We start from the raw sequence: 22,398 nt of genomic DNA, 5'->3' as shown, positions 1-22,398 counted from the left end.
CTACATATGTGTATGTGCGCAAGTCTGAATATGTATATGTTGTGGAACGAAGGATAAATCTGAGAAACATCTGAGCACATATGCATTCATCACGTAACCACAACTGGGAGTCTGAGTTATACATAATGCGCATTCATTGCGCGCATCCAAAATCTACATGTGCACACAATTAGGTCACACAAAACCAAAGAGCCTTATGCGCTTTTCTTTCTTTTTTTTTCAATTTTCTTGAGCTCCAGTTCGTTTCGTTGCAGCTGCTGTTAAGGCTGAGATCTTACAGGAAAAAAAAATGTATTGAATTTGTTGACTACTGTGGACATGGTGAGATGAAGATTGCCAGCGATACAGGAGCAAAACATTTGAAACTCGCGCCAGTAGCGCAGAAAGCCTACGCAAGCGTCACCTGTCGTATAACAAATACACTTTTGTGCGTGCGTGTTGATTTCTGCGCATGAGATGACGCGGCTCGCGCGGGTGCAAGGCTGCTGTGCGCGCTTCGGCAACGTCGGCCTGCGCTGCTGTGCTGCAGGGGGATCGCCGAGGTACAGAGGCTAGCCGAGGGCTCCCTTTTCCTCCGCCTGTTGAGCCAACGTCGTTGCGTCGTTGGATTGAACGTTGCATTGCCCCGTGTCAGCAGTACACTGCCTCGCCTGCGCCATTGGCAGTGGCTCGTGTTAGTCGCGAGTCAACCCGCGCCGTCGAGTCAGCTGTGTGCCGCAGCGCCTCAGTGACAGACAGTGTCGATAATCTTCTCGTAGCGATTTCGCGCGGCCCTTTCTTCGGGCGATAAAGTTCGCAATCGGCAAGTTGAGTGGCTGATAGGGCCGCGGCCTCGTGACGGGGGGCGTATTCCGACGCCTTGTCAGATCTGCTGCCGACCAAGCACGCCGCATTCCCTTTCGCCGCTGACGGATAGCACCTTCCGACCACGGCCTGCGGCGCGTCGCGCAAGTCGGTTCCAGCTGCGTCGCATCGCTGCTAGTACTCCTCAACAATGGCCTGGACCAAGTACCAAGTGTTCCTCGCACTCATGCTCGTATTCACGGGCTCCATCAACACGCTGGCAACAAAGTAAGTCTGAGCTGACACCAACTTTCGTTTCTCAGCCAGCGTACGGTGGGCTTCCCGAAACAATGTTTATCGTCAAAGTATCGTTTTCATTAAAACCTGTCAGCGCATGGGTGGCTTCTGAGTGTGTTTGCGATTTTACACGCGTAGCGTGAAACACTAAACTCCAGGGTTCAGGAAACCTAATTTCGTTCGCATTTGATTTCAGATGGGCGGACAACTCCTATTCGATCGGTCGGGACGGCAAGCTGAGGCTTTTCGACCATCCATTCCTGCAGGTAAGTTGTTTTGCTTGTGAAAAGCGCGTCCTCGTGATGTGCTGCTGTGACACTTGATCAGTCGCGCTGGCTTGGACATTGGACTACAAAAGCGGGCAAATTCCTCGTTGGCGTTGCTTAATTCTCCTCTGGAGCGGTCACTACGCGTCGCTTTTTCTGCTTTATTGGCTAAACTTTCGTGAGAGCATTCGCACCGACCTCAAACTCAAGACACATGTTCGGCCGATGGCTCAGCCCCGGCGGCGCGGTGACTCAACGCGAGAAATCGTCACGTGCGTTCGTGACACAACTCTATGAATGATGGACCGTCTTGTTTCCGCGTGCTTTGGGGCTGCTTTCAACCGTGCGCAACTTTCGGCGCGTTAGAGCACAAACGCGTGTGAATCACCATTCGTAGTTGGTACTCGTACAGTTTAAAGCACGCGCTGTCGCGGGGGCGTGCGCGCTTAATGAGTGCTACCTTCCGAGACGTAATTAAGAAGGCCATATCTCGGAAACTGCCGGTAGGCCGGGCTGGCCTCAGTGCGTCAAAATAAGTCGCGCATTTCTTCAGTTTCCTGAACGTTTCTTGCCTAACGAAGACCAGTTAAGAGAATATCCAGTACCAAGTGGCGAGCGTTATGAAAGCACTAGTGGGGACGTTAGCTTGTGGCATATATATCGCGCTTTCTGTGCGAGCTTTTGTTTAGGTTGTGAATCACAGCTGCTTAGCAAAATTTTCGAGTACTGAAAAGCTGCCCTTGAGCGTTAGTTACCGTTTCCAGCTTGAATTAGAACAGCTGCAATTCTTCTGCGCCCTATTAACTCGCGGAGCAGGGTGTGTGTGTGTGTGTTGGATAATTATGTGAATTCACTCTAGTCATGACAGTGTCGTACAGTTGGCCAGAATTTGGGATTAACATGCCTGCTGGTTCGATTCCTTCGGAAATGATGGCATGTGTTATTTTCTCTGATCTGTAATAAGAGTACAGGGTCAATCACACTTGTCTAGAGCGCTCGACCGGTGTGCTGGGGAGCAAATTAAATCTTATCGCAGCTGCTTTGCCGGGGGTAAGGCGCTGGTGCCTGTGTGGTGCACATGTCTATTAGGCTTCTCCCCAGTGCAAGTATTATCAGCGAAAGGCAATGCCTTCTTTAGAATTTTGCTTTATTTCCACCGGACGGCACCGCTGGAGCACTCTAGACAGGTGTGATAAACTCTGTACTATGTAATAAACCCGCTGCTTTCAAATGCCCTTGCCTGGAAATGCTTGGGCACAGCGTTTTGAACAAGGTTCTGCACTCTTGCCTTTTTTTGTTCGGTGTGCGGCTCTAGCAAGTATCTCCTAGGAATGCGAGCAGGAATGTTAATTTCGTACTTTCTAATTAGTTCCACCCAGCAGTGTTTGACGCTCATGGATGGGTCGTAAGTGTTTTGGGAAAGGCTGTGCTTTCTACAGAGTCAATCACAGGTGCACAGACAGACTTCCTGAATGATGCCTCTATAGCAGCTGGAGGCACACAAGGGGAAGCACAACACAGGGTCGTAAATCTTGATTGCAGCCACCTCTGCCAGAATACTTAAGCCAGCCATTAGAGGGCCCTCATCTGGGATTAGTGATGCAAGTTATGTCAAAGCATGGCTAAGGTGCACCTCGTGACGACGTTCACGTGGGAGTGTCCGGACTTGCTTGAACCTTTAATAGCAGCACGCCAAGTTCTGTTCTCATTGGTTGTGTTTTCTTGAAGTTTGGCCGTGAATTTTGCCCCGAAGCAGGAAACGAATGAATGAGTAAACTTTTATTAAGGCAGAGGAAGGCCTGTGGCTGTGGTTGAGAAATGGGGAACAAGAGGATCCATTAGATGAAGTAATAGCTCTGTTCCAGGTCATAGGGCTACAAGTAGGAACGATGGTATGAGTAACCCACGAAATGGGGTGAGAAGCCCCACCTTACACTGCTTGTATAGAGCCACTTTGTCTACCATAGACAGCAAGGTCTTCCTTAATGCTGAGGAGGCCGAAATATAAACAGCTTCATAGCAAAGTCCAGTCTTCAGTATCTCATTGCCAAGGTGTCTTCAGATCATTTTTAATAAATTTTCATTTTGTGACCAGCTTCGAAGAGCAGCCAGTTTGCACCAGTGACTCTGTGCAGCTAAAAGGTGTTGAGCGATTTTCTCCAAGGTGTCCATCGTGTACTGCTCTGTAATTGAGCTAACACCTGACTTCAAAGGTACCTTGAGGTTGATGCTTGATCAGAAGCAGGCAGTGGTGTCAGAAAAAACAATCTGCCAAGCCTTGTTTGTGTAGATGCCTCCAAGCGGAAGACCATCTTCAGAGTCTTGTTTGTATCGCCATTCAAGTTCCCTCTGTTCCTCCATGTACTATTCGGTGCTCTATTCTGTCGAATGTCACAGGTTTTGCAGAGCATATAGGCACCAAAAAGGAAGCTTCCTGTTTAGGCATATATCTGTATTCTTAAAATGTCCGCTAAATGGACACGTCCGAGTGAGTGCAGCTTCTCCTGTTCGGCCACACTGTTGCTTGAGAAAGCGGAAAAAACTGCACTCACCATTTCAGATCACATTAGTTGTCTAGAAGCTCCGACCGCATTTAAATCACTCGGCTGCCTGTGCTTGCTTTCGAATGCTTTAATATAAATTGCAAACAAAACACAGCACAAGTTCTTCAACAGTCGGGAGTTTCAGCTGCGATGATGTCACAGTAAAGATCAGTCAACTGTCTTCACACAGCTGGCTTGTTTGCATATGAGGCTCCAGCCCTTAGCGCAGATCAAAGCAGGCGCGTCCTCTTGGTGAACACTTCCAGAATACGGGCCCAGGTCTGTCTCAACAGGAAGCCGTATTTTTCTTTGACAATTATTTGTAGGCCTTCTGACCGTAATCGGCGAGCAATGTTCGTTTCTTCGTATCTGCGCTGGTGCATCTGTCAGCGCAGCCGGTTGGAGTGTGATAAGCCCTTTTGTTCTCCTCCTGTGGCCACTCTGCGAGCACTGTATCCTTGCGTGCACAATAGGTGCTTGATTTCCAGACTGCCAGTAAGTTAGGTCATGGGACGTTACTGCTGTATTACTCATTCTTTCTGGCTGTGACGACTAAGAGGAATGATTGTTTAATCGTGAGGCACTGTCGTGGTACTTGGCCTCTCAGATGATCTGAGAGAGAGAAACTTTATTGGGATGTTCATGCGGAGTTTGCATCTACTGTTGCTCTTATTATGATATCCAACCCATGATGACAATTGGATTTTAAGGTGAAAGCCTTTAATGGCTCATACTGTCGTCCGTTAACAAAGCATGTCCCACGCATTGAACTTGGGAACTGAAAGAGATAGAAGAAAACCGATGATTGCTTCACATAGAGGAGGGAAAAATGAACCTGGAAGGCAAATTTGACTCTATATTAATTAGTTAATCGTAGGCAAAAATGTCGAAATTGCGTGGAAAAGCGCGGACGTTGATATAGCCACGGGAACGGTGCGACGTCACATCCACCGGAATTCGTCACGGCATAGTGAAAATCGTCACAGAATGGTCTGAAAAACGTCGGATTTGTGTCAAATTAGATGGGAAAATGTGTAATTAAGCGTAATTAACTCTTAAGATCACCGAAAGATGTACAACTTGGGTATCGATATAGCCACGGGAACGGTGCGACGTCACAATCACCGGAAGTCGTCACGGCATAGTGTCCTCTCACCACTTTAGTTGCAAAAAGTGTCCTCCTCACAATTTTTAATGGCGCAAGGGCAGCTTGGGCAAACAGCGGCATGGCAAACGCATTTGGCCTGCTCAAGCTGGGGTTTGGCGCTTATTCTTCAAGCAACTCACTCGAGAGGGAGCTGAGTATCAGGCCAGGAGGGATGCTTGCGCCCATTAAAAATCTGGTGAGTGCCCGGCATCATCACTTGGAAGCTGATAACCTCCTTCTCCCACATCCAGGGCAGATGCTTCTGGATAGCCTTAACCTCTGGGAACCAAAGCGGCTCTCAGAAGATGCTGAGGAACTCTCGGGTTTGGGCTTCTGTCCCTTCCTGTCTAACAAGCATGCAAAAAGAAAAAAGAACCTGTATGCACACAGTCCCTGAAAAATATGCAGAAATTAAAATAACTGGGTGTATAATAAGCGAGTAATTACTTATTGACGTCCACCCGAGCGCAGCCATACGGCTACAAAGGAAAGCTATACAGCTTTCTCAGAAACTTCATAGTTAAAGAAAAAATTCGTCCTGGTACAGGGATCGAACCCGGGACCACCGCTTCACCGGAGCAGTCGCTCTACCAATTGAGCTAACCGGGACAGCAAGCTTATGGTAGGGCGAGAGCGAATTGATCAATAACTCAAAGTGGGAACAGTGTTGACGAAATGTTTAGGGGAATTGATCAATTCGCTCTCGCCCTACCATAAGCTTGCCGTCCCGGTTAGCTCAATTGGTAGAGCGACTGCTCCGGTGAAGCGGTGGTCCCGGGTTCGATCCCCGGAACAGGACGAATTTTTTCTTTAACTACGAAGTTTCTGAGAAAGCTGTATAGCTTTCCTTTGTAGCCGTATGGCTGCGCTCGGGTGGACGTCAATGAGTAATTGCTCCCTTATTACAAATCTACTCCACCTTGGGGGATTCCCCTAAACATTTCGTCAACTGGGTGTATAGTGAGACAGTCCACTACAAGTTGCCGTTGGACTTTTTGAGTTCATTCTGAAAAAGGCTGATGACAAGAAGGGCACAGAGCAGTTTTTTAAGTTTGGTTCTGACTGGAAAAGGTCACTATCCCTGAAATGCACACTGTAGCTAGTTGGCAGTTGGAGTTGCACTCAGTCAAAGGGCAAAATTTACGAAGTACAAAAGTCAGGGTCATAGTGAGATGGTGGTGCTGTAGTATTATGACAGTTCTGCATTCTAAAGCATTGCTCCGTTAACTTACACAAGCCTTTGCAGACCGGGAAGCTCCACCTCGTCACCATCTGGAGGCGAAATGCTAGAGTCCCATGTGCTGTGCGATATCGGTGCACGTTAAAGAACCCCAGGTGGTCTAAATTTTCAAACCCCTTTATTACGCTATCCTTCATACATAGCCTGAGTCGCTTTGGGATGTTAAACCCCCATAAACCAAATACAATACCCCACCCATGACTCAAGCAACTTTGTTGCTTACATAGCAAAGAAACTACTTGTTTTAGCAGAGCAACACTGTGTTCACTGTTGCATTCAAGCCTGCACTTTTTATCAGCATTGCTTACAAAGCGCACTTTACTCTTTCTTGCGTTTATCTCTCCATAATGCTGCAGCGCACATACAGAAGGGGATAAGACAAACACTGTTCTACTGACAGGTTTGCCTCTGATGCAGGGAACTTTGAGCTTACCGCGTCTGTACTGCAACATTGCAAAAGGCTGTGCATTAAAAGATAAACGTGAGCAGCGCCTTTCCTTGTAATTCTTTCTTTTCGACTGTGTGTTCCTTTTCGCGCTTTTTTCAGCTATGCATTTCAACCAACTTGCCCGTCTTTCCGCTCTTCTAAGCAAAGCAGGATGTCTGAGAAAAACAAGTGCCAAAGTCTTAAGCTGGTAATTATAGTAATGCCTTCAGGTTAAGAATAATGAGGCCATAGGGAGAAAGAGAGAAGAATGTGCAAACACAAGTGTCAGAATTTTCTTTTCCTCTGGTCACTGGTAATTTGGAGGTCGTGGGTTCGGATCCCACTGGCGGCAGTGGTTGTTTTTTCTTCTGCTTTTCTAATCAATTAGCTTTAAGCAATAACATGTTCAGTAATATTCTAAATTGATCAACACCACAAAATAAATAAATTAAAAATCCCCTGTGCCCCTTGGTTTCTGTGGCTGTTGGCTTCTTTCATGTTATTTTTAGCGTGATAAGATTCTCCGAACTTGTCCCAAACTCTGGTGCTGTGCAACATGGTGAACACCTTCAGAGTTGCCCAATATTGATTGCACCCATTTAGAATTTCTCTGTCTGTTCAGTTTACCTGTTGGATTAGTGGTAGATTAGTGGCTCTGATGGATTAGTGGCTGTAGTGTTCGCATGCTGTGGCCAAGCACATGGGATCGAATCTCAGCCGTGGCAGCCACATTTTGATGAAGGTGATATGCAACAATGCCCATGCTTTGTATGATGTCAGTGCGTGTTTAGGTGGTCAAAATTAATCCAAACCTTTCACTATGGCATATTTCGTAGCTATATGCAACTTCTGGATGTTACGCCTCCCATACCACACCGTGTTCGGTTGTTTGAGTTGCAATTGCACTTGTAACAAGTGTGTACAGTCTTTGTCAAAAGTAACCAGGCTGCATGGTTTGCTTCTAGCTCGCAGAGTGCAGCCATTACAGCTTCCCCGAAGCTGAAATAGTCGTTAAGGTAAGGACTGGGAGTCTTCGTACCTTCCAACACTTTTCGATCTTTAACAAAGCGACAAGGGCTCCACTATACAAGCTAGAAGCAAACCATGCAGCCTGGTTACTTTTGACAAAGACTGTACATGTCCAATGTTGCCACACTTTGTTTGCCTTTTATACAGGAGAAAGGAGCGCCAGAAAGTATCGTATGCAGAATAGAACATGTTGTTTATGATATCAAGCCCCTGTTGCTTGCTACATTTACGTCAACATCTGGAATTTCTGAATAAGCAACACGTCGGCGTTCAAATATGCGAGCAGTCTTAGGTTTTTGAGGTGCACAGCGCAAAATGTTTACCTGACCTCGGCGCTGGACACTCTTATTGCTCCATTATTTGGCCTCTAGCTTGCATTTGGTCCTTATATTATTCTATTTCATTATCCTTATATTGCATTATCCTTATATTATCCTGCATTCAGTGCTGTTTGTATGTTGCGTGTGGCAAGCAGCAGCAGTAAACCCAATTTATAAATGGGGTAATTAAGCAGCATTTCTGCGGCGATGGTGCAGAGACCTCCTCCAGTTTTGTGTCGTTGTATCCATTGGCAGTTGTCACTGCTTCGCATCAGAAAGGGATGAAAGGTTTGGTTTTCGGAGCAATGGGTGTTTAGAACTGTGATGCTTGATGACAGGTGTGTCTATCTACAGTGCAGTATTGCGTACTTCTGAGCAAGTGGAGATAGGAAGGACTTGAAGCCAGCTACAATAAGCATCTGTTCGGGATAGTGGCGAACCGAACTCTTCATGCAATGCCACTCGGTTTTTACTTCATGGGATTTGGCAATGCCCTGAACCGAAAGTTCTTCAAAGGTGCAGACTTTTGTGTTCTAGGAAACCAGTCGTCGTGAGGAAAATGCCAGAAAAAGCTGCACAAACAGTTTCAAGAGTTCCAGACTTCCTATTCGCATAGTGGCATCAACGGTAGTATGAGAAAGACATGAAGAAAATAAGATTTCAGTTATACCCATACATACCGTATTTTCCGGTGTATAAGACGCGGGTTTTTTTTCAAAAACCTTGCTGGTGCATCCTATACAAGGGTGCGTCTTATATGCGATTTTTTCGTTTTTTTTTTGCGAGTTCAGAAATTACTCAGGTTCATGTTCAAGCTTTTTTCACCGAAAAAATATTACTACCAATAACGCGGTTGTAACGTGGTTAATACTTCAATACGGGGACCGCTGTGCGCAACTTTTTTAGGTGAACTTTACCATGAAACGGCGGGGTTGACCACTTCCGGGATCTTAAACACGCGGCCGTTTAGGAGAGCCCAAGCAAAGGTAACATGAAATTTCAAAAGATGGCGACAGTCGCGGTTCTCGCCATTGTCAAGACAAGCCAAGAGAAGCCGATGTTTTTTTTTAGTCACCCTTTGCAAGTACGTAGTGCAAAAGAATGCTTCAGCCGCGTTGCCTTTTCGATAGCGCATCCAAAGATGAAGACTTTGAAGGTTTTATGTAAAAATAAATTCTGGAGATAGAGTTCTTTCGCTTTTTTTTTCTTTTATGCTAAAATGTGGGCGGGTATGGCGTGAGTGTTGCCTTTTTCGATCACTTAGCGTTGCTTAAGAACTTCGCCCACGTACGGTGCATTTTGCAAGGTTGCGTAAGCATGCTTAATTAAGCCTCACTAGCCTAACTGGGTAAATTGGGGTGAGTCTTATACACGGGTGTGTCTTGTATACCACTTTTTTCAATGACAGCCTGCATATATGGCGGGTGCGTCTTATACAAGGGTGCGTCTTGTACACCGGAAAATACGGTACATGTATGCACCATGTATGCTTCAGCATTTTGGAACACAGGTGAAGAAAAAGAAAAAAATGGCACCACATATTAGAATGCAGGTGCTTCAGCATCTGCAGTTGGTGTTTCAGTTTATGGGCAGTTGACAAAACAAATCCAGAGCCCGTATAACTTTAGGTGCAATAACCCCTTAACCGTTTCGGACGAGCTGCGCTCGTCTTTGCCAAGCCGTCCCCAAACCGTTTTGGACGACTGTAGCTCGTCCTCGCCGAATAGGTTCTTCCTTTCAGCGTTTCGGACGAGCAGCGCTCGTGTGGGGCTTAGATGGCATTTTAGTCGGCAGATGGCAGCACTGACCTGATAATTTAGTTTTCTTCTACCGCATAAACATTTTTTTCGTATGGCAACCTGGGTTTTAAAAATGGCGTCCGGCGGAGGCGATGCGTGTTTTGTTGAGCCGTCTTCTCGGAAAAGACGCTTTTCTTCCTCGTCACCTTCTTCAAACGATGGTGATTCAGACACCGAAGTGTACATTGTTTCAGGGAGCGAGGACGATAGTGATGACGCTGTGCTGATCAGCTCTTCCGATGAAGAAGAGGACAGCTCTGATGCAACATCGCGAGCGCACGACAGTGGATGTAGATCGACGTCAGCAACATCCCTACGCGACCCCCTCGGTTTCCTTTTTTTCGCAGCTCCCGGTTAGACCACTATAAGCTCACCTGATGACTTGCTTGAATATATTTATCGCTTATTACCTGCAGGAAGTTGGTTTTCTGTATTGCGAGGAATAATAAACTTCAATATGCTAATTTGACTTCATGTTTGCTTCAGATATTTTTTTTAAAGATCGAATGCATGGTTTTCATTGCAATATTAATTGAAATCAGGAATAAAAAAAATAAGCAGTTTTGTTAAGAAATTCGTTGACATAAGAAAACGGTGAAGGGGTTAATGTGAACAATTTTAGGAGCATCACAGCCTATGCTTCTGTCAAACTGATGCTTCTGAAACTGCTGGGGTGGGTCTAGCAGCTGAAGCATTGATATTTGGGTGGAAGTAGGGTGGGCTTTCACCATCAGATGTTCTCAGGGCTGCTAGGTTCAGTTTTTCTCCACTTTGTGCTTTGTCTGCAAAGGATATGGGCGTGGCATTGTTAGTTTTTTTGCTGCTATGAAGAGCAGCCACACAGCACTGATGATGCCCTGTGGCATTCACAGGCGGTGGGCATGTTCCTGGGTGAGCTGTCGTGCCTGCTGGCCTTCCGGCTGGTCTTCTGGTACTACTCACGCAAGGCCAAGGCAGGAGAGCCGGTGGAGCTGCCACCCAGTGTCAGCGGCAGCCGAGACTTCAACCCCTTGATCTTCCTGCCCCCTGCCATGTGCGACCTGGTCGGCACCTCCATCATGTACGTCGGGCTCAACCTCACCTACGCCTCCAGCTTCCAGATGCTGCGAGGTGAGTCGCCCACGCTTCGTTTCCACTTTTCAGCCACTGAGGGAGCGGCTGAGTGAGCGTCAAATGGTAGTCGTCATAGTTTTCATGGCCATTGTGCTCTTGAATGTGGATGGACAGTTTTTCTCTGAGCATTGAGCTCCAATGAACGTCTTGGCTCCGTCCCGTCCTTTCAGCTTAATTTGAAGGGTGCCCGTTTAATGCCTTTCCTTTCGAGCTCAGCAGTATGGCTGTAGTCGTCGCTCCATTTTGCCTGTATAAATTATTTATGGCTTAGTGTAGCACATTTGCTGGTTAGCACTTGCAGGTGTTTTTCGAACAGAGCTGCTCACCGAAGACAGAAAAGGAATTAGTGTTGCCTTTTCTTTAGAAATCCCGGTGCTTCAGTGGCTGCATATTACAGAGGAGGTTGTGGGTTCAGTCCTAGCTGTGGTGAAATACAAGAGTGTCTTTGTGCTAAGCAGTCGAAATTGATCACGAACATGGTGCAATGCAGTTATATCATTGTTGAAGGCTTCAGTTCAACTCCATAGGAATTTCAGACCCATGCCACGATTGGCCACCTCCATGCTACCTTTTTGATTTTTTGAACAGGACATATGCACAAACCTAATTCATTTAATTTTCTGAAAAAAAAAACGTTTCATGTTTGTGGAAGGTTAGTTTAAAAGCTGTAGTAGGATACAACTTGAGAAAACAACAGTTGGTAATACTGGCCACTGTCCACAACATCCTGTATTGGACCACAATGAACAAAATCAATTTTTAAAGCTTGACTGATCAAACAAGCTGGATGCATTGCAATTCTTGAGCTCATAATTTTGTCTCGCACTTAACTTCTTGTTTTGGTAGCAAGAAAATCTTTTACGACGGTCTACTTTTTGTCACAGAGGAATTCTGTTCGGCAGTCCTCAGTGTGGCCAGAGCTTCAGTGCCTTCTCATGTCGCATCCGACCAGACTGCAATGCGCTGCTGTAGCATTGCCTGCTTGTGCATTTAGAGGATAGAGATAGAGGATAGATAGTAGTTTTGTTATCTTTTTACCGCACAGAATACAGGCAAAAGTAAAGTGACCTGACACACTGACACAGAGGCAAAATGGGTAAAAGTGACAGAGCTGGGAGAAAGCAGGGCTCGGGCGGTTTCTTCCACCCTGGCAAGCATTCTAGGGCAAGCTCGTTTTCACCCGGCTTTGTTTGAGCCGTAGAATGGGCCCCTATCAGCAATGCTGCTGCGGTAATGTCTTCGGTAGTGCTGTCGGCGCATGCTATGCAGGCTGGCAGATTGAGTAGGTCACTCCCATGGCTCTTATCAGGTAGAGGCCACAGTCGTAAGATAAGCACGGTGTTGTGATCGACACAATGTCTGGAATGCGGTCATTGTCTTAGATACTGTGAGACAGGACAGTCTCTTGAGTGCCTTTCAGTTCTTCCATTGCGCCAAGTTTTTTTTTCTACAATTGGGAATAAAGCACTCATCACAGTAGACGCAGGGATCTGTGATGCCAATAAATGAATGTCTGTGATGCTTCACCATAGTCTTCACAGATTGTCTCAGCCAGTGAACTTGCCTTGCTTAGTAAAAGTGGGACTAGCCTTCAATGATGTAGACTTGCCGTGTGAAAGACTCATTTTATCAGTCGCCGCCGCGGTGGCTCAGTGGTTATGGTGCTCAGCTGCTGACACGAAAGACACGGGTTCGATCCCGGCCGCGGCGGCGGAATTTGTTTGGAGGAGAAATTCTAGAGGCCCGTGTACTGTGCGATGTCAGTGCACGTTAGAGAACCCCAGGTGGTCGAAATTTCCGGAGCCCTTCAGTACGGCGTCTCTCATAGCCTGAGTCACTTTGGGACGTTAAACCCCATAAACCGAACCAAACCATTTTATCAGTCCTTCTCTTGTATCTGAGCACTTTGCTTATCAAGCATAGGTAAATTAGTAAAACAAAAACTAGTCTAGTAACGCAAGCATGCGTTTAATTAAAAAAACAAAACAAAAACTGGCATTGTCTGCACACTTGGTTGTGGATTGCAGTGAGGCATGGTAGCGTCTATCGCTTCTTCATCACAGGGCTTATGGTGTAGTGAAATTGACACCAGGCGGCCAAGCATGCTCCAAACCTCCGGAAAGCACTTTGGGACCTCACTGTGCAATGGGCAAGACGCTGTTCAGCAGCCTACGCTTGTTACGCGTCACATTTAGGCGTAATCGGGAAATGTCAGATTCGGGCACGTCTAGCTCGTGTTGTGGTCGAACTTGCCACTTTTCACGTTTCGTGAGCATTCTTTCCTGCCTGGCATTACACTTGTAAACTGGAGAGGGCTCATTGCGAGACCCGATGTCAGCGAGTGTGTTTTGTCCACGTTTGGTTGAGTCCACTAATGCACGTTACTCTTTTCTGTTCCGGAATGTTGCCTTTATATCTTCCATTGGTTGGTGTGCACTCCTTTCAAGTGTTTTTCATTAGCCTGCTAGTTAGTGATGGGCAAGTTTTGGCAAGATGCATTGGTTATGCTGCTTCGTTTTGGAGGATGCTGGTCAGCTGTTGTTAATTACTTGAGCTGCAAGCAATTCCTGTACCTTGTTCTTGTCGTAGCATTTCTCATGGTAAAAATCTTCATTCGTTTCCTGGACTGGATAGATGCACTCCCTCACTGCTTCCTGTACCTTGGTACCCGATCACAAACGTGCCTCTTCCTAGGGCTCTGAAATATTAGCCTAGTTTTATTTCAGTTACTACATTCAGCGCTTCTTGTTCAGTTGCAAGGTGAAGTTGTTGCTGCCAACTGCAAGCAGGGCCAGCTTTGCAGGTGCTGGCGTTAATTGCACCGCTGCGGTATACGTTAGGTAAAAACAGATAAGGTACAAAAACATCTTGCTTGTGCTCATGTAGAAAACTTTGGAATTGACGAGTTGCTAACTTCAGTGCCTTGGCCTTTGTGCTGTGGCACCTGCCATGCTTTTGTGAGCCACATGGAAATGGCACTCGTACACAACTCCATTTACTGGCAATGCATTGGTGACAGTGATGTTCGGTTATGCCAGCTCTCTTCCTAATGTCACACGTGCATTCTTTGCTTAGCATATGGCTGTGGTCACATCATGTGACTAAAAGCGTATGACAATAAAGGTCCCGGTTAATTTTAAGAATGCATTGTTGAAGATTTGTGGTTACTAGAGGCAAACGTGGAAGCATGAGAGCCCTAGTGGTGCCTTTGATTAGCACATTGCTCGTGGCTATTCATGGATTGAGTTCGCAGCGCGAGTAATGCCTTCCCCCCACCCCCCTCACGCACAGGTGCGGTGATCATCTTCACGGGGCTGCTGTCGGTGGCCTTCCTGGGCCGGCGCCTGCGGACGTACGAGTGGCTTGGCATCTTCACCGTCATGTGCGGCCTGGTGGTGGTCGGCCTGTCGGACATCCTCTTCCCCGACAGCCATGCCACCAAGGGGCCCAACAGCATCATCACTGGTGGGTGCCGGGCTGGAAGCATGGCTGCCTACTGCACGCCTGCTCCGTCCTGGTCTGTTCATTCTTTTTAACGATGCCTGTGTCAGCATCATTGGCCATGAGCGAAAAGTCTGCGAAAAATATGTGAAGAAAATCCCTAGCCACGTGACCTTGTGGCATTGTCACAACCTGCCCACCTATGGCAGGTGGACAGGTTGCTGTTTAGGTTTTTTTTTTTTTTTATACCTGGTTATCACAAGCACCACCGGTGGCAGCACCTGCCATTGCAGTGCAATGGCGCATCACTTAACGGTCGCACCACTGCGCTAAGAGTGGTATGAGGACTCGCCAGGGATCTGTGAATGTCATTGAGAGGATTGTGATGTCAACAGCACGTGACCACCAGTGGACCAGTCATAGGGCATTACCAAATTTCGAAGCTGGGGCATCTCCGAAATTTTCCAAAGGACCCAAAAAGTTTTGGAAGTAGACTTACCCCAGAAGATGGATTAATGTGAATTAGTGGGTGAGTTAAGGTGGATTAGTGGGTTGAATTAGTGGGTGAGAGAACAAACGCAGGTTAATGATATTCTAGTTGAAATAAAGAGGAAGAAGTGGGCTTGGTCAGGACATGTAATGCGAAGGCAAGGTAACCGCTGGTCCTTAAGGGTAACGGAGTGTATTCCAAGAGAAGGCAAGCGTAGCAGGGGGTGGTAGAAAGTTAGGTGGGCGGATGAGATTAACAAGTTTGCGGGGATGTAGGGCCGCAACTGGCAAAGGACAGGATTAGTTGGATAGACATGGAAGATGCCTTTGCCCTGCAGTGGGTGTAGTCAGGCTGATGATGATGATGATGATGATGATATGATCATCCAGTGGAAGGTACTCTAGCATTCTAGAAGGTGATGACTCATGCATACCATGTAATGGCAATGGAACCAATTCCAACTGAAGTTTTGGTGGGAAAACAGCAAGAACATTAGACATTGTAGACACCATAGCAGGCAACCTAAATGCTATTTAGGTTTTTTTTTTCTTCAGTGCCTTATGTAATTAAATGGTGTAGTTCGACTTTAGTCATTTTTGCTTGACTTTAAGCATGCTTAATACAACTATGACCAGTATGTTTAAAATTTATTTGCTTAAAATCTAACTGCAGTGACTGAGGTTACCTTTGGTCTAATGCACATTTTTACAAGTATGACAATATAAATGAGACAGCATCATTTTTCATGCATTCAACCTGCTAGCATACACTGCTAAGCGATCCTGCTAGGTGTGGGGTGCCTTACAGACAGTTCTTGCCATCCGCACACATGCAACTGCACAGGGCTACATAGCAGCATAGTGATAGATGGTAAAGGAGCTTACCAGAGTGTCTGAGTGAGCTACTTAAAGGCAAGCCATTTCACCAGAGTAGTTGAAGCACATACATGAAACCAGCAGCACGATGGCAACAGGTCATTGTCAGTTGCCGTATTAAGGAATACAGGCGCCAAATTTTCGGTGCATGTCTTCTTTTTTTTTTTTTTCTGAGCATTGCTGTAAATAAAGATCACTCAGCCGATATTTGCAACTGTGCCTCTTGTAAAATGCTGCTGGGGTCTGCCTTGATCTTCCCAGGTGACCTGTTGATCGTCCTGGCCCAGGTGATCACTGCTTCGCAGATGGTCATCGAGGAGAAGTTTGTCACCAAGTACAAGGTGGCTCCACTGCAGGCCGTCGGCTGGGAAGGCAAGTGCCAGCCGTGCCTTTACTGATGTGTTGCGAGGATGTCAGTGCAAGATCCCCAGGTGGACCACTACGGCACCTCTTTCTTCCTTCCTTCTCTCACTCCCACCTTTATCCCTTCCCTTACACCTCTTTCTTCTTTCACTCCCATCTTCCTCCCTTCCATTACAGCACTGTTCAGGTATCCACTGAGATATATGAGACAGATATTGCGCGCCATTTGCTTTCCCAGAAAACCAATTTATTTTGAGCTGCAATAGAAACACTCGTTGAGAGCGTGTGCAAAGAGTGCGACTGCAGTAGCACTTTCCTGGCTGTGTTCCTTTCGTAAGGAGTTGCAGCTTTTTCCCGACAAAAGTTCACTGCTCAGGAATTATTGTAGAATGCTGCTTTTGGTGCTGCTGGTGTTTCCACGGTTACGGGCAAAAGCATTCCCATGCTTCTGTTGGCACCAGTCAGTCTGAAAGTGTGGGAACATCCCCCTTGTGAACAACGCTTTTGTTGCTTTAGCAACACTACGCCAGGTTTTCGCCTCGTCGCGTAGCCGGTAGGCACCAATGGCCTTGAACAGCCATTGCCTAGCAACCGTTTCAGCTGAGCTCCGCAAGATGGCGTCGCCGTCGTTGGCGCCGCGCCACTGCCGCACGGGTAGTCGCTCGCTCCCACCAGATGTGTGCTCTCCACCGAGGTAGAGGGTGAGGAGGTGGTGCTTCGTGGGGAGTATATGCGCGCTTCACCTCGGTGGAATCTTGTCGTTATGGGGAGCGCTAAAGAGAAGAAACTGCGACAGGACCAAGCTAGAAAAAGGCAACTCGCTCGAGAGACAGCAGAAGAACGCGCTGCACGACTCAAAAAGCGTCGCAGCTAATGCAATGACCAGGCTTAGCCAGAGCTAAACCACGCCTAATTTTTTTCCGTTGGGGCCATCTCTGGTCCGGAGCACTAATGCAACTGAGCAAGCTGGCTGCCACAAAGCTTTTCACAAAGGTGAGAGTTAGCGCAGTGCGAGGACAACCTCATGCACAAAAGAAATTTTTTGATTTGGCCTTCTGGCTTGAAACGGTCTACTGTTTAGGAACTGCTGTGCAAGTTGATTATTTCGTATTTGGACGAGAGTTTTTAAGTGCCTCCCGCAATAGTTTTTAAGTTCCAACATAGAGTTATCAAGGTTTCAGCATACACTGGGCTCCCAGCTTTGTGCAGCTGAATCTTTTTGTGAGGCAAACAGTTCGGAAACCTTATAAAACTCCCATGTACGCAGTGCATTGATTCATGGAGCTGTGTGCCTTTCGTGCATTCTCTTGTTCTGCTTCTCTCTCACGGCCACCTTAGTGATGCCAGCCAGAGGTGAAGGCTAACTTTTTTCGTGCAGTTTTGCAGCCTCATAGTGTCAGTTTCGTTTACCTTTTGCCGAGGCATAGTATTATGGACACGGTGCTTACACACCCCGTTCTCTGTGGCGCTCCTTGCAGGCTTCTTTGGCTTCTGTGTGCTGGGCCTTCTGCTGGTGCCCATGTACTTCATCCCGGCCGGCAACACCATCTTCCAGAACCCCGGTGGCCAGCTGGAGGACGCCATTGATGGCTTCATCCAGATCGGCAACAGCTGGCAGGTCTGCGCCGGTGTCATCGGTGAGTCCGCTGGTTCCTCTCCTGGGGCTCTTCTTCCTGGTCCATTGCTCTGTGCCAGTCATAGCTGCCACTTACGGGCATGCAGTTTTGTGCAGGAATTACAATTTCTTTGTCTGGGTTTCGTACATGCATCCGAGTTTGTTCTTAGTGCAAACATTTTCTTCCCTCTGAGGGGCCCTTGTGTTATTCCGTGGTAAATGCACCATTGTGTCAGTGGTGTGTTTGTGGTTTTATAACAAGGGCCATGAGAAATCAGTGATCGGACGTTTCAGGCTTTGCTTTGGCTGTTCAGTATTCCACAGTTGTGTTTGTGCAGGTGAGGTCCTTTGAAGTTAATGACACTTCACTTCACTTCACTTCACTTTATTTTCCTTAAAGACCCTTTTCCAGGGTGTTACATAAGGGGTGGGGTTTACAAAATGCAGGAATCAACAGTGCTTGAAAATGATGATGAACATGTTATGGCAGCAATATTATCGGGAAGGCCGTTCCAGTCAGCTGCTGCACGAGAAAAAAATGATATTGATTGTTGCAGGCGTAGCACATTGTAGCTAATAACTTGATTTAGCATTGCATGTGTGATTTAGGTCTTTGGTTTCCCCAGTGAGAAAGCAGTGCAGCACCCGTTTTGGCATTGTTCTGGCCAAGTTTGGGAACTCCGGTAGTTGTTGCTTTGCTTACTAGTTTCACTATTGATCAGCCAGGTTTTTGTTGTGTTGTAAGCTGCTGCTTGTAAATAGTTACGAACCGGTGGAAGAAAAGCCGGGGAGGTTAACCAAACTTGAATCCACTTGGCTACCCTGCCATGAAGAAGGGGCACAAATGAGGTGTAAAGGAGAGTGGGAAGTGACGAGCTGGCATAGGGTACACGTACACACCATGCACAGGTGTCATATGTGAAATTTGCTGGTGTTCCACTTGCAGACACCCATTTTGAACAACGCAAGCATTGAGTGTGTGCTCATTCAGTAAAGGGGAGCCTTCGCTGCATCGTGGTGTTCTACTTTCTCAAAGGCTCTTTTTTCTGCTTCTGTCAAAAAATTCTCGGACTGGCTGTGTACTCTTAGCTGACTCTTTTTTGTAATGATACACTGGAGCCACCATGGTGGCACAGTGGTTATGGTGCTCGGCTGCTGACTCGAAAGACGAGGCTTCGATCCCGGCCGCAGCGGTTGAATTTCTGTGGAGGCGAAATGCTAGAGGCTCGTGTACTGTGCGATGTCAGTGCGCGTCAAAGAACCCCGGTGGTCGATATTTCCGGAGCCCTTCACTACGGTGCCTCTCATAGCGTGAGTCGCTTTGGGACGTTAAACCCCATACACCAAACCAAACGATACTCTGGAAGTTGAGACGTTGAAGCTGCTCATATGGTCTCTTTCTCGACAAGCCCATTCTTCTCTTCTTGCACTGTTCGTCCCCCAACCATATGATTGCACACCTTGGCCATACAGAACGGGGTGAGAGGCAAATTGGAAAAATGTATTGGTGATAAACAGCAGTTGTTGCAAGAGCAGTTGCTTCAGCCTAAGGATCATCGTGATGTCTTGCGGACCGACTCATTCTTGTGTCTGCCAGCAGCAGTGCATGTATTAATGTGCGTTGTTTCTGTGTGCGCAGGCACGGTGCTGAGCATATCCTTCTTCAACTTTGCCGGCATCAGCGTGACCAAGGAGTTGAGTGCCACTACGCGCATGGTCCTGGACAGCGTGCGCACGCTGGTCATCTGGCTCTTCTCCCTGTCCGTCCGCTGGCAGAGCTTCAACTGGACCCAGATCGTCGGCTTCGTGGTGCTCATCCTGGGCATGTTCCTCTACAACGACGTCATCCTGCGGCCCTTCCTTCTGCGCAAGGGGTGCCTCAAGGAGAGCCAGCCCCAGGACGACCTCAGTGGGCTCGTTCAGGAAGAGCGCGGACCTTCGCATCAGTCTTCTACCGCGGATGCACCGGGCCCCTGAGGACCGCGCGAAGTAGTGGCACCTGTCAGTCGGGGAGACGCAGCAGTGGACCCTCGCTAGTGCTCCAGGCACGAAACCGTGGCACTTTTGTATGGAGATTAACACTGTGCCTTTCGAAGGCACACTGGATCAGTGGCTGTTCAAAGGCAGACTTACTGTTCAAATTCGGAAAGTTCGAATGCTGGCCCGAGCTGCAAAGACTGCTTTTGAACACGGAGAGATTGGCTGGAATTGTATTCCGGTGCCTGTCGACTGGCATCAGCTGTTCACTTTGTGAGTAATTTGCGAGGCATTAGCGACTTGCAGCCACACACTTCCGAGGCCCGGAGCTTGTCACTGTTGTTGACTTTTCCTCTGGCTGGTCACTGTCACAAAGCTCGTAGTTACCTGAGGGTGCAAGCGCAGTGCTGTGAGACAGTGTTGTGCCTGCCTGATTCTCGGTGCGTTGCTGCGTTCCTCCCCACTTTTGCAAGGATGCCTGTGGAAGAGTTCCTGCACGAATGCTGCGAGTGTTCGTGGATTCACCCAGTGCCTGCTAGTGTTTAGGTTTTGGAGGTGGACTGTTCTCAGTGTTGGCGTTATGTGCCTGCCAGTGTCTTGCGATGACACATTATGCTGAATGGGTGTTGTTTTTGTTGCAGTGCCTGTACATTAATGAAACTCCCTCCGTGGCTACGGTTCCATGTTGTATTGGAGAATCTCTGGTATTCTCTCTCAATATAGGTACAAATGCAAGGAAGTGGGAGCTTGTGTCTCCGAGCCATCTGCAGTGGGTCCGGGGCTCTCTGCCTTATGGTACCACTTGTACTGAGCAAAAAGTACTTCTTCTCTTTTTGTACGTTTTGTACTCCTCATTCCGGTGCACATTTTCAGTCCGGTCACCGCCTTGGCTCGTTGCATTCCAGGCATTAGCAGGCGCCGAGCTGAGCTGTTGTGCGCTGTTCTATTTGTCCTGTGAATCTGCCCGAGAGTTGTACATAAGTTGAACTCTAGTTGTTTTTGAAACTTTGTCCTTATTGCGAAGATATGACACATTAGAAATTAATGATTTACTATTTTGCAAGAGTGCATGTCAGTGAGTTGTAGTGTCACTTTGGACAGCTACGGTCTTACGGTTTTACACCCTGTACATATTTTGTTGGTGCGTGGTACTATTTTTTAGCCAAATTATGCACACCGAAAACAGTGGCAGTGCTTCGTAGTGGTCGGTGAAGTTTCAACTCTGCTTTGTAGCCACGCGCATGCTTTTATCACCAAGTGCCTTCTTGAGTTTGGAGTTGTGCGATTGGTGTCATGGCTACATTGGGCTTGAGAAGTTTTATTTCCTTTGTTATTAATATTGTTGTTGCCACTAAATTTTTAATATGTCCATGGTGGTTTTTTTTATCCAGTTCCCAAGGAATCTGATTCACTGCCACTTAATTAGTTTCTTATAAGTGCTGTTGATTAAAGATATCTCTCCACCTTTACTGACCTCTCGTTTTTACTAGTTGTCCCCGGCGAAAATATGTTGCACGACTGCGTACCATCTGACAGTTGTACAGGTGCAGCCAAAATAACAGTGAGCACACTTTGATGTTAGAACTTCAGAAAAGTTGGAAAAAAATATAAATTTCTTGGGTTTTTACTCAAGCACAGTAGCTGCTTTTTTTTTCCAGTTTATTAGCCTCGAAGCCCCATGTGGGCATTACATAAGTGGGAAAAATCGCTCACGAAAAACAATGAACAAAATACAACAGTAATAGAACAGCATTTAAAAAGCTTGCTGAAATACATAACGGAAGGGTTGAGCAATTTGCAATAATTGTCCGATGTATAAAGTACTACATAGTAATTTTTGCTGGGTAAGGAGTCATGTCAGCGAAGCATGCTCCATATTCATTATTGTGACTGCCATTGTAAGTTCTGGGAAAGCTCGTTCACGAGTGCTTTCTCGTTAGAGTACCCAGGCACAGTTACTTGCTGCAGCAAGTGTCATTCAACAAGTGTGTGCTTCTCTCTCTGGAGGTTGCATTGAAATGCAGAGGGTTCGAGCCAGTGAAAATAGAGCAAGAGAGTAGAGAGAGTAGCAGTGATGTCAGTTGCAATGTGGCCACGTTGCCTTGCCTATTGCCACAAGGCTTTAAACAGCCTACTGTTAAAGGGGGTACAAGGGACTTAAAACTAACCTTTTTATTTATGGCTAGAATCTCTTGAAATTTTGCACACAGATGTGTTTCTCTCCTGATTCCACAAATGTAATAACTGAGCTGGTGGTCTTAGATCAAAAGTTCTTAAATTCCAGAGTGTAATTAGGTAATTTCTTATGCAGCTTTAATGAACTTTCTCATTGCATTTTGTTGCTTTGAATTACATTAATAGATAGCCAGAGAATTCCCATACCTAATGACATTCTTATTTTTTTGTTTAGGCCACATATAAATAATTTACAATTAGCTTAACGAGCTTCAGTGTCAAATACTGCAACCTTTTACTCTTGACATAGTTTATCAGGATGACATGCCTTTAGAGAAAAACTGAGAATGTTACTGGGTATGGGAACTCTCTGGCTATCATTTCATGTAATTAAAAGCAGCAAAATGCAATGAGAAAGTTTATTAAAGCTGCATAAGAAATTACCTAATTACATTCTAGACTTTGTAAGATTTAAGACCTTTAGCTAGCTCAGTTATG

At 46.7% G+C, this 22,398-nt stretch overlaps 1 protein-coding gene across 1 annotated transcript; it reads left to right on the top strand.

Moving 5' to 3' along the window:
• Nucleotides 1-464: 464 nt before the first annotated feature.
• On the top strand, nt 465-21,194 carry LOC149362175 (solute carrier family 35 member F6-like). Its single transcript, XM_089572937.1, has 7 exons — nt 465-1,071; nt 1,277-1,346; nt 10,724-10,961; nt 14,256-14,429; nt 16,032-16,142; nt 17,612-17,770; nt 19,388-21,194. The coding sequence occupies exons 1-7, from the start codon at nt 995-997 to the stop codon at nt 19,723-19,725; spliced, it is 1,167 nt and encodes a 388-aa protein (XP_089429063.1). The 5' UTR covers nt 465-994; the 3' UTR covers nt 19,726-21,194.
• The last annotated feature ends 1,204 nt before the right edge of the window (nt 21,195-22,398 follow it).

The sequence above is a fragment of the Amblyomma mixtum genome, chromosome 2 (assembly GCF_055824585.1).
Source record: "Amblyomma mixtum isolate Tamu chromosome 2, ASM5582458v1, whole genome shotgun sequence".
In the NCBI taxonomy this organism is placed as follows: domain Eukaryota; kingdom Metazoa; phylum Arthropoda; class Arachnida; order Ixodida; family Ixodidae; genus Amblyomma; species Amblyomma mixtum.
This window is presented reverse-complemented; position numbering and strand designations above follow the sequence as displayed.